The sequence below is a fragment of the Macaca thibetana genome, chromosome 12 (assembly GCF_024542745.1).
Source record: "Macaca thibetana thibetana isolate TM-01 chromosome 12, ASM2454274v1, whole genome shotgun sequence".
NCBI lineage: Eukaryota > Metazoa > Chordata > Mammalia > Primates > Cercopithecidae > Macaca > Macaca thibetana.
In genome coordinates, this window is record NC_065589.1 from 41,071,663 (window position 1) to 41,084,241 (window position 12,579).

General features: G+C 39.4%; 1 protein-coding gene and 1 non-coding gene across 2 annotated transcripts in view; one reads left to right on the top strand and one right to left on the bottom strand.

Moving 5' to 3' along the window:
- Positions 1-12,311, top strand: part of MPP4 (MAGUK p55 scaffold protein 4) — a 58,433-nt gene extending 46,122 nt beyond the window's left edge. The window contains exons 16-21 of the mRNA XM_050750922.1: positions 770-940; positions 2,242-2,322; positions 6,796-6,889; positions 7,278-7,386; positions 9,305-9,439; positions 11,782-12,311. Coding sequence (XP_050606879.1) covers positions 770-940; positions 2,242-2,322; positions 6,796-6,889; positions 7,278-7,386; positions 9,305-9,439; positions 11,782-11,973 — 782 coding nt within the window. The 3' untranslated portion in view covers positions 11,974-12,311. The remainder of the gene's footprint in view (positions 1-769; positions 941-2,241; positions 2,323-6,795; positions 6,890-7,277; positions 7,387-9,304; positions 9,440-11,781) is intronic.
- On the bottom strand, positions 10,359-10,463 carry LOC126933241 (U6 spliceosomal RNA). The gene has a single exon (XR_007718483.1). It is a non-coding gene; the product is annotated as a U6 spliceosomal RNA (small nuclear RNA).
- Positions 12,312-12,579: the final 268 nt, after the last annotated feature.

Below are 12,579 nucleotides of genomic sequence, written 5' to 3' on the forward strand. Positions count from 1 at the left end.
AGCTTCCTAACTGCTCTCCCCTGAGGCCACACTTGCTCTCTCTACGTTTACACCAACCAGAGGAGTCTTTCAGAAACATGAATCCAATCATGCCACCGCCAACAGCTTCCCGTCACACTTCCAAAACAATCCAACACTTTTCAGAGGCCCTATGTGATCTGGCTCCAGCCACTTCCCCCTACCCTGTTTCATACTCCCTATTGCTTACTGCCCTGCAGCTACACAGGTTTCCTTGCTGTTCCTCAAATGCTCCAAGCACAGTTCGTTTCTCTGCACCACTGCACTTGCAGTTCCCTTGACCTGGCTTGCCTGTCTCCTCAGAGGCTTCCTGATCTGGCTCCCTGCCTTCCTCCAGATGTCTGCTCAATGCCAACCTTTCAGAGATACTCTAACCTTACTGCCTATCTAAAAAAGCACCCCCATCAGTCTCTATCTACCTCGTCTTCTAAGTACTTATTTTTTTTCCTCTACTTTTTGTCTCTCCTCTTCTACAAAATGCAGATTTCATGAGAAAGTGGCCTTGGATTAGTTGAGCCCTCTCTCCCCAGCACCCAGGACAATGCCTGGCCCAGAGCAGGTGCGAGATGGGCTAGCGCAGGGGCATTTTCATATGTTTCCCTCATATGACTTCCTGTCTTCTAACTTCAGACAGACGTGACTATATTAACGAACACTTTAGGATCATGGTTGCTACATATTTCATCAGGCGTGAGGCTACAAGTGATCTCTCCTGTCTGGTTCTTATGTTCTGTGCACTTCCCCTCCCTAGCTGGCTTCCGCCGCAGCATGCGCCTGTGTCGCAGGAAGTCTCACCTCAGCCCGCTGCATGCCAGTGTGTGCTGCACCGGCAGCTGCTACAGTGCAGTGGGTGCCCCTTACGAGGAGGTGGTGAGGTACCAGCGACGCCCTTCAGACAAGTACCGCCTCATAGTGCTCATGGGTATGTCCCAGCATGCACTCTCTCTCCTCCTCCTTGAGGAGTTTTCCTTCTAGATTCAGGTGTCTCATATTGGGAATGATGGTAAAAGTAGAACTCTTTATAGACCCCCATACAAATACCTTTTTAAAAAAACAAAATAAAACCATTGTACTGTGAGTTTATAAGTAACATTTTATTGTATCAAGCTTTATAAAAAAATCTACAAGTGAATGTGGTATGCCATGGTGTCCATGAACTATATAGCTACTTGTTATATAACAAGTATTATGATGTCGTTATGACTGAGATTTTTTTTTTTTTGGCCTGCTTAGAATTGTTCTGTAAACATAGATGAGTGTTTCCCCAGGCAGATCATTAACCTGTATCATGAAAATAAGTTCTTAACGTCCATTTCCCTGAGAAATGTGTTAAATTCTTCAAGTCCATTCTCCTAAGAAATTTGTAATTACCTCATTTAGAAAAGTAACATCTTCTGGACTGTATCTTTGGTGCTTTATAAAGATCATGGCAAATATAGTGCAGGAGTGACCTGCTTTTGTGCCCATGACTTTTGCAAAGCTGGCCCCTGTAGCAGTAGCAACTTGTATCCTACTGCCTTCCTGTCTGCGTGTTTAGCTCCATGAGCAAGGCAGGTCCCTGTAGAGCAGAAAGATGTGCCTTACGGCTGGGACCAGCAATATCATATGCAGGCCCCATTGTAAAATGCAAATGCAAGGGCCCCTGGTTAAAACATTATCAAGGATTTCAAGATACAATAGCAGATAATTCATCCAAGCACAGTATCCTTCTAAGCATGGGCCCTGTGTAACTGCACAGGTTCTATACCCACGAAGGCAGCCCTGCCTCCAGCTGGACATGGGGGTGCTTACTCAATCACCTGTCAGGAATGTACCCCTGAATTCTGTAAGTCACAGAACCTATAATTGTCGAGGCTGGTTTCTGGTTGTGACTTGATAAAAACTTCATTTGAAAAGGAAAGGCAGAGCTCTGTGATTCTCTAAAATGAGACCAGCTAATTCTCATGGCATTCAACATTAGATAGAGTTTGCTGGGGGTCAGGTTCCTGCGATTCCTTACCTCATTCCTGAATGTTGAAGCAATGTGGATTATTCCATGGGTCACTAGAAAAATTCCCAAAAGTTTTCTGGGATTCTTCCAATTTATGAGAAAGGAAGTTACATAATTTCCCTAAAAATATTTGCTCTCAAGTTTCTTCAATAGAAGGACTAGAATGATTATTCCATCGCATAATTATATTTATCCACATCTGATAATTTCTGTGTGTGACTTTTTATGTTTAGGACCCTCTGGTGTTGGAGTAAATGAGCTCAGAAGACAACTTATTGAATTTAATCCCAGCCATTTTCAAAGTGCTGTGCCACGTATGTTTAGTTTTGCTTTCATAATGGTTTGTGTTTTGGTAAAACTTTCTTTGCTCATCTCATTTAACTATGTCATTCCATCTTTGTTGTAAAAGTATACAACACCAGGGATAGTTCTTAAGTATTTCTAACCATATTTATTTTAATAAGGAAAATTGGTTTATTGGAATGTAGGCTGCTGGCTTTTAAATGGGCTTTTTTCTATTTCTTAACATGGATGGCCTTTCAGGCAAACTAATAGTTAGCAATAATAGCTAACATACACCCAGTACTTACTATCTAAAAATTGATATATGCACATACAACTTTATATAAATTTATGAGTATGATTATACAATACACAACTGTTTTAGAAATAGTGTTTTCTGGCTGGGTGGAGTGGCTCACTCCTGTAATCACAGCACTTTGGGAGGCCGAAGTGGGTGAATCTTCTGAGGTCAGGAGTTCAAGACCAGCCTGGCCAACATGGTGAAACCCCATCTCTACTTAAAATACAAAATTTAGCTGGGTGTGCTGCTGCATGCCTGTAATCCCAGCTACTCAGGAGGCTGAGACAGAATTGCTTGAACCTGGGAGGCAGAGGTTGCAGTGAGCCGAGATGGCGCCATTGCACCCCCGGCTGGGCGAGAGAGTGAGACTGACTCAAAAAAAAAAAAAAGTGTTTTCTTATTTTCTTTTACTCATAACTCCTCTGTTTCTCCTAAACTCCCCCTTCACTACTACCAGCTCCAAACCAACTCCTAAAACACAATCTTCCAGACTTTATGTAGAGTTGTGTGAATTTTTTACCCATTTAGAGTTGTTATATGAGGTTTTTTTTTAAGCTTTAAGACATTTGAGAGCTGCAATTCTAAAAATAGAAGAAATTATTTGTTTCATACTGAGATTCATCCTTAAAATCACTCTAAGAAAAGCTGTTTTATTGTAAAAATAGAAAAGATCAAGACTTGAGATAGAAATCCTGATTTCAAGAAAATAGAAAGTTAATAATGCATGTTTATAATAATGTATAATAATGCATAGTTTCTAATATGTGTAAAAGGAAGTTAAAATTTTGACTGTGGCACTAAGATGCACATCTTTAAATGAGGAATGTGAAAACAAGTTAAACTCCTCACACATCTCGAGGGTATAAAAGGCTTGGGGAGGGAGATTCCTGAGGGCGTTTCAGGGAGGCTTTTATTGGAGAGAGCCGTGCTGCGTTTCCAGACCCGCTGAGTGTGGGAAGAGTGTGCGGGTGTGCTTGCTCCCCCCTCCCCTCAAGGCAAGACAGAGGAACCTAGGGGGACCACTTAGAGAGCTTTCTTTGTGTCCCCTGAACTTTGGGGGACACAGAAGAATGGTGTCCAAATTATACCTGAAAAATCCAAAGGAGGAGAGCTTACAGGAAGTGGCCAATGGCTATAATTTGGGAAGTAGCTGTCCTCATAGGGTCCATCACAGCTAGACTTGTGATGTTGCCCAAGGAGCAGATCTGGGCAGGTAATGTATAAAAAAGTCAGCCCGGGGTTATATGATTCCTGCCCAGGAGGAAGCCTGCGGAGAAAAAGGCCAAAAGTGGACTCCCAAATATATCTGGCTTTAGAAGGAATCACAGATGACGAACTGGAATAGGAATGGGCTTGAGAGGCCTTGTGGTGGTGGTGATAGGGTTTGCACAATAACCCAATATATGGTTTAGGAGAGAAAGAGCCAGATTTAAGCATCTGCCAAATCTAAAGAAAGCCAATAGCAGCCAGAATCAGTATTTGCCAAACCAGAACCTTCCTTCCTGCTTTCCTCTCCCTCCCCGCACTCTAGCCTTAGAGAGTTCTAAACCAGTGGAAGTGAGATTTATCGAGGGGAGGGAGAAGCAGGAGCAGTAGAAATACAATGAAAGGAAAGAGAAGTGACTCATACTCTTGTCTGGCTTCTCTGAGCGTAGGCTTCCCCGGTGCAGCAAATTTGAGCCAGATGTGTGGAGAAGCAGCCTAAAATCTAAGTGAAGTTTATAATTTTGATGATTATGTGGGAATGGAATTTTAATTAGTCAGTTGAGACTGGCTGATGAAAATGAAATTGTGGCATGAGTGATGATAGACTTTTAAAATTAAACCTGAGTGAAAGAGGTGAAAGAGTCATGGAAACTGCTAGTTGTTTCTTTTGTTTTTTTGTGGTTTTTTTTTTTTTTTTTTTTTTTTTAAGACAGAGTCTCGCTCTGTCGTCCAGGCTGGAGTGCAGTTGGCGCGATCTCGGCTCACTGGAACCTCTGCCCCACGAGTTCAAGCGATTCTCCTGCCTCAGCCTCCCAAGTAGCTGAGATTACAGGCACCCGCCACCATGCCCAGCTAATTTTTATAGTTTTGTAGAGACGGGGTTTCACCATGTTGGCCAGTCTGTTCTCGAACTCCTGCAACTCAAGTGATCTGCCCACCTCAGCCTCCCAGAGTGCTGGAATTACAGGCGTGAGCCACCGCGCCTAGCCAGGAAACTGCTAGGATTTTATGCAGGGGCTGGGGAAGATCTTGCCTCACAGAAGGGCCGTGGGAGACCAAGAAGTTGCTTTATGATCGCATCCCATAGGCCGTGCTTTCTGAAGTACTGCTTTCATGTACAGGAATGGGCATTAATCTCAAAACCAAAAACTACCAAAGAAATCACCGTTTTCCTTTTCTGTGTGTTTTTTGTTTGTTTGTTTGGTTTGTTTTGTTTGAGATGGAGTCTCACTCTGTTGCCCAGGCTGGAGTGCCATGATCTCAGCTCACTGCAACCTCACCTCCTGGGTTCAAGCGATTCTCCTGCCTCAGCCTCCTGAGTAGTTGGGATTACAGGTGCATGTCACCATGCCCAGCTAATTTTTGTATTTTTAGTAGAGATGCGGTTTTACCATGTTGGCCAGGCTGGTCTTGTACTCCTGACCCCAGGTGATCCACCCGCCTTGGCCTCCCAAAGTGCTGGGATTACAGGCGTGAGCCACCGCCCCTGGTCAAAATCACCATTTTCTGATAGTCTGAATAAAAATAAAATGCCCACAGAACATAGAAGAATTTTAAGAATGTCAATGTAGAATTTTAATCATTCAAAATGAGAAAATACTCTCATATTTTGCTTTTTAAATGGAAGTTTTAAGCTTAAAATGGATACCTCAAGTTATGCATCAATTCACAGACTTTAACCTACCATATGAATGTTAGTCCAATGGAAGCAAAGGAGAAGGAGTCATCTTGGGTTTAGATTGACGTAATTCACTATCACCTGAGAGCTATAAAGTTTCACTAGAATTTTGTTTTAAGTAGGAAGCTGTGGGAGATGTGGTGTAACTGTAGGAACTCTAAGGATCTGATGAGAGGCTTGAATAAGGAAAATACAAAAATGACCCCAAGATGACATTTGCTTTTAGACCCCCTTGAAGGTTGGTAACTCCTTTGATAATTTAAGGCTGGTTTCGAGCTCCTACTTGATCATTTCCATGTATTGATATCATCAGATGTTGATCTATTTCATCCTTAAACTTTGTCAGATGCAAATACACAAATTCTGTATAAATAAGGGAACTGGTGGTAATGTAGATTAAGGGACTAGCTTTATAGTATATGGGATGCAGAGTTGAAACTGTCTTACTTGTCTTTGTGTTTTCAGAACCTAACATGATACTTGGAACATAGTAGGCACTCAGTACACACTAGTTGAATACATGAATGAGCAGACAACAAATAACTTTTAGATATTTGATGAATTCCTATATTCTATATGACCTGTCACTATTTAAGTTGAAGAGTCTGTAATCAAAGTGGCCATATCAAAGAATCAGACTGAATCTAGACACAGCTAATCTTTCCCTCCTAGAGATCCCTAAAACGAATCACCACTCACTTGGGTATTAACACATCTGGTCAAGATTGCAGAATGTCATGGGCTTTCTCCATTTCAAATTTGAGCACCTATTGTAAAAAACATTCATCTAGGAGGAGTCAGAACACATAGGTTCTAATTTCAACTTCATTTTTCATCAGTCTTATGAATGTGAGCAAGTTTCTCCAAAAGCTTTACTTATGAGTAAAATATAGATAGTAACAGTTTACCTAAGATAAGAGTGTGGAAGATGAAATGAGATGATGGGAAATGTACTATCCAAATGTAAGATATTATTGGTATTGCTACCTGGGAGCCTTTAGGCATCTAAAGGTTCACACATAATTCACTAGCACTTGTTTTGAAGTAATAACAGGTGTTACCTTAGGTCTTTCTTATGTTGGCTTAATACCTAGTGCATTCTTTTTCACACCATACACACTCAATAAAGGTTTATAGACTAACTGATTTTGATATAAGAACTTATCACCAATTCAGGCTTCTTCTTTTTAGTTCTAGCATTTTATCTAATTGATTATATATTCATTTATTTATTTTGATTAGATATCTTTATTCAAATGTATATTGGTAATCAAATAATTTTGAAGACACCGAAACCTTTCATTCCCTTTTTTTTGATAGACACTACTCGTACTAAAAAGAGTTATGAAATGAATGGGCGTGAGTATCACTATGTGTCCAAGGAAACATTTGAAAGCCTCATATATAGTCACAGGTAAAGTGGAGCTTCAGAAGCTGATTCTTGCCTCTTGTTGTTTTACATTCAAAATAGATTCCCTATTTTTATGTATTTTCCAAAGCTCCTGGGTAATTCCTTTTGTTTCTGAGGAGTTAAGCATGAAATGTACATTGATATATCAGCATACCAACTCACTAGCTTTGGAAAGGGAGCAGAATGGAGTTTGCAAACCTTGGAGAATTTGAGGAAATACATAAACTCTAGATATGCTCATTTTGTTCACCTCTTGAATATCTATTCATTTTTTCTGTGCTAATAAAGTCCACATATTTATATTCAACTCTAGTGCAGTTTATCCTCATGTTACTACTAATAATATTTTCTTTGTAGAAAGCGTTCTGTTTTGTTTGGCCTGCCCTTGCAGGATGCTGGAGTATGGTGAGTACAAAGGCCACCTGTATGGCACTAGTGTGGATGCTGTTCAAACAGTCCTTGATGAAAGAAAGATCTGCGTCATGGACTTAGAGCCTCAGGTGGGTCCATGGAATATTTGTGGAATATTTATGTCCCCAAACAATGAATGCATATCATCCATTTTTTGTGCACATGCTGTAGGTTATAGTTGAGACATTTATTCTGTTAGCCTTTTAAGAATAAGGCCATTTCTCATATCCAAGATCTTACTTAATGTGTCAATTTAAAACATTTTGCTTTTAGTTGGGAAAGAAGTCTTGCTTCTCATACAGAAAAGCAGAACTGAGTGGGTGGTCGCAAAGAGAAGCAAGAATCTTTCTTGCTTTAACCTTGATCACAAAGGCATCAAGGTCACTTCTTGTGGAGTGAATAAGATGTTGCTTTGTACAAGGAGGTGAGGTTTCTATGTTGTCATATCTGTGGCTACCTTCCTGAGACCACATGTAGAATGGAGCAGGGGTGAGCAAGTTAAGGTAAGATAAAGAACATGCAATCCATAGGCCCAATTTTTGTGATCTTTGTATTTTCTTCGTGTGTGTGTGTGTGTGTGTGTGTGTGTGTCTGTGTTTGTTTTGTTTTTTGAGACAAGGTCTGCTCTGTCATCCAGACTAGAGTGCAGTGGCATGATCTCGGCTCACTGCAACCTCCGCTTTCTGGGTTCAAGTAATTCTCATACCTCAGCCTCCCTAGTAGCTGGGACTACAAGTGCAAGCCACCATACCTGGCTAATTTTTGTATTTTTAGTAGAGACAGGGTTTTGCCATGTTTGCCAGGCTGGTCTGGCAATGGAACTCCTGGGCTCAAGTGATCCACCTGCCTTGGCCTCCCAAAGTGCTGGGATTATAGGCATGAGCTACTGTGCCCGGCCATGTTTTCTTTGTCATTAGAAATACACTTCGTGTGCTAGAGAATCAGAGGAAAAGAGATGGCAGTAGTATCCAATGTGAGATAATAGCAAGAGGAAAGGGAAGTGAAGGTGAAACAGAGCTGATCCATCTTGAGAGTCTGTCTTTGTCATATGAGATCATGTACAGAATCCTACTCTCAGTAAATGAGATTCTTTCATGTATAGACTGTTGCTCAGCTAGTAAGATTTCAATTGCTAGTCACAGCTAGTAAGAGTCAAGATTTGACCTTAATTTTGATTCTAAAACTCCATCTTCAAATTATTAAAATGTTCATTTGTTTTTAAGAATTGAGCAGTTGGGGGCACATGAGATGATACTCTAAAAATAATTGCTAATTTCTGGTCTTAGAAATTTTGAGAAGCTTCATGTTGACTCTAGAAAGTTAGGACTTCTGTTTTTAAATGTGCATTTAGGTCAGGTGCAGTGGCTCATGCCTATAATCCCAGCACTTTGGGAGGCTGAGATGGGAGGATTTCTTGAGGCCAGGTGTTTGAGACCCCACTGGGCAACATAGTGAAACCCTGTCACTACAAAAAATAAAAAATAAAAAAAAATTAGCTGGGGCTAGGCGTGATGGCTCATGCCTGCAATCCTAGCACTTTGGGAGGCTGAGGCAGGCAGATCACCTGAGGTTAGTAATTCGAGACCAGCCTGGCCAACATGGCGAAACCCCATCTCCACTAAAAATACAAAAATTAGCTGGGCGTGGTGGCACAAGCCTGTAATTCCAGCTACTAGGGAGGCTGAGGCATGAGAATTGCTTGAACTGGGAAGGCGGTGGTTGCAGTGAGCAGAGATCCCACCACTGCACTCCAGCCTGGGCAACAGAATGATATTCTGTCTCAAAAACAAAACAAAACAAAACAAAACAAAACAAAATAGCTGGCATGGTGGCATGTGCCTCTGGTCCCAGCTACTAGGGAGGCTGAGATGGGTGGATTGTTTGAGCCTGGGAAGTTGAGGCTACCGTGAACCGTGATTGCACCACAGCACTCCAGGCTGGGTGACAGAGCAAGAGCATGTCTCAAAACAAACAAAAAATAAGTATGCATTTGAATTTTCTGTGTAGGATATTCAAGTGGTTCGAACTCATGAACTGAAGCCCTATGTCATATTTATAAAGCCATCGAATATGAGGTGTATGAAACAATCTCGGAAAAATGCCAAGATTATTACTGACTACTTTGTGGACATGAAGTTCAAGGTAAGAGCAAGTCAAAAATTACTGTATTGCTTTCAGTGACTTCTGCGTGGGAGAGATCTGGGTTGGGTCAGGCCAAGGATCTCTGATCTCATTGTTCTCCTCCTCCTTTTTGACCCCCTCCCCAAAAGACCCTCAATAATATGGTTTACTCTGGTTTTATTTTACAAACAAAACAAAACAAACAAACAAACAAGAAACGCAAAATTTAAAATTGTATTGTTTCTACAGGATCTGTGTTAGAGAATGTAATTTTTGTTTCTAATGGATAATGCCCTTATGATTTATCCTTTTGGAGGGACATCACTTACAGATATAAAAATAAAGTTTAATAAATGCTATGATGCTACCCTTATTTTTTTCTTTCTTATTTTTTTGGATCTAGCTAAAAAAAAAAAAAAAAATCCTTGAGCCATAGTTTGCAAAGCCAAACAGAAATTGGGCATATATGAACCTGGTATTTGTATTTTAAACAGATTATCTTTTACTTAAAAGCTTACTTTAAAAATGCTCAGTGAGTATATCTCATCTGTAAAATGATGATGGTAATAATAGAGGGGGCAAGCCAGGTGAAATTAATCAGTGATCTCATCCTAGAACAAGTGATTTTTTTCCAGTTGCATACATATATTTTACATGAAATACACTTTAAATATTGTGAGTCATAACATGCATTCAGTAAGGTGTATAGAGTGTACAGTTTAATGAGTTTTTAGGTGTGTATGCACCCAGATAACCATCACCTAGATTAAGATATTACAGCCATTTATTTTGTGTGTGTGTGTATGTGTGGTAAAAATACATAAAACTTACCATATTAACTGTTTTAAGTGTACAGTTCAGTGTTAGTATTTAGCGTTAAGTATATTCACATTGTTGTGAAACAGATCTCCAGAATTTATTTACTTGGCAAAATTGAAACTAAAACTATGAATGATTCACTAAATATTTGTATGTCATGCTTGTCCAAGGGCCATTCTAATCTGCATTGTTTCAGTTTTAGTATATGTGCTGCCAAAGCAAGCACAGGTATCTTTAAATTATCCTTTCTCTTATTATTTTTATTTTCATTTTTTTTTCAATGACTCTGGAGGTCTGATTTTCCAGTTTGCCTTGTGAACAGTGAAGTCCATGAATGTATTTGCTGAGTCTTATGGGCATTTAAAATTGTTCTCACTTTTATGGCAGTCTAAACAAATTAACAAAATTGTTTCTGGATCATATGTATGGTCACTTTGTAAAGCCACAAGATTTTGGTGGCTGCATTTGTATTTGTGTTTCAGATTGAACTGGTGACAAGTGGTACTATTTTTCGTGAACTAATAAGAAAATAACAGCAATGAATTTAATGCATTAGTGCCAAGTGAAGGCCAATTTACCTTCATTAAATGAACATTTCACAATAGTAGAAACAGTAATACAACTGGCTTATACCATCCTCATGTTGAAAGTGGCCATTTTGTATCTTTAAAATAATGTTATTCCTATCAGATTAATGTTCACTTGAAATTTATGTTTAAATTTTATTTAAACTGGTACATTTTCTTTGGTTTTATGTTGTATATGGTTAGAGTTTCAAGTGTTTAGGGAGGAGTAAAATAACTTCATATGGGAAGTTGAGGGGAGTAATCTGTCTGCAAACTATTACTAAATTTTGCAAAACATGACCAGACATTAAGATTAAAGATTAAAACATAAGTTTTGTAGTTTAGAAGACATTTATTGGACCTCATTTTTTTAAATAAAAACTTCAGTCTTTTATTATTTTTAAAAAATTACAAATTAAAATTTATCTCAGTAATACATTTCTAAGAAATAAAGGATGACATACTGTGGATAGTGATATATTTTTCCCAGCTTTGCTTATGCTTTACATTAATTTGGAAGGATATGCTTATACCTGTTATAATAATTACATTTTCTCTACAAAACTTAGCTGAGCATGATGGTATGTGCCTATAGTCCCAGCTACTTGGGAGGCCTAGGTGGGAGGATCACTTGAGTCTGGGAGGCAGAGGCTGCAGTGAGCTGAGATGATGCCACTGCATGCCAGCCTGGGATAGAGTGGGACCCTGTCTAAAAAAAATAATAATTTTATCTATATTTAGCAACATTCTTTCAATTAACAGAGGGTAAAAAAAAATTACTATTTTCTAGTTAGCTAGCTTTGTAGAATTTTGAGAAAATATGTTTTAAACATTATTAAAAATCATCTGTGCAAAATTTGCGGACCTTACTGTTTTTATAAGTAGTTTCACGACTGAATGTGACAGCATAACAAACTGTATTTTTTCCATTTGTCCAATTAAGTCTGTACTATCCATATTTTTCTATTTCTCCTAAAGGATGAAGACCTACAAGAGATGGAAAATTTAGCCCAAAGAATGGAAACTCAGTTTGGCCAATTTTTTGATCATGTGATTGTGAATGACAGCTTGCATGATGCATGTGCCCAGTTGTTGTCTGCCATACAGAAGGCTCAGGAGGAGCCTCAGTGGGTACCAGCAACATGGATTTCCTCAGATACTGAGTCTTAATGAGACTTCTTGTTTAATGCTGGAGTTTTAACACTGTGCCCTTGTTACAGCGATCCACAGTTGCAATCTAAAACAGCAGTATTTGACCCATTATAATGTGTACAACTTTAAAAGTGCAGTAGTTTATTAATTAATCTTATTTGAAAAAATTTTTATTGTATGGTTATGTAGTTACCTATTTGGCTCTTAAAAATTTTTTTTTCCTTTATCTCATATGCAGCTGTAGTAGAAATATGAATAATGTTAAGTCACTGAGTATGAGAACCTTTTGCAGATTTCATATCTTTTAAAGATTTAAATAAAGAGCTTTCCTAAATATAATAAGCAATATTTAACTTCAGAAATTGTATTTTACTCTATGAAACGTGTTTTATGAAAACATCTTTTGGCCGGGCGCGGTGGCTCAAGCCTGTAATCCCAGCACTTTGGGAGGCCGAGGTGGGTGGATCACGAGGTCAGGAGATCGAGACTATCCTGGCTAACATGGTGAAACCCCGTCTCTACTAAAAATACAAAAAACTAGCCGGGCGTGGTGGCGGGCTCCTGTAGTCTCGGCTACTTGGGAGGCTGAGGCGGGAGAATGGCGTGAACCCGGGAGGCGGAGCT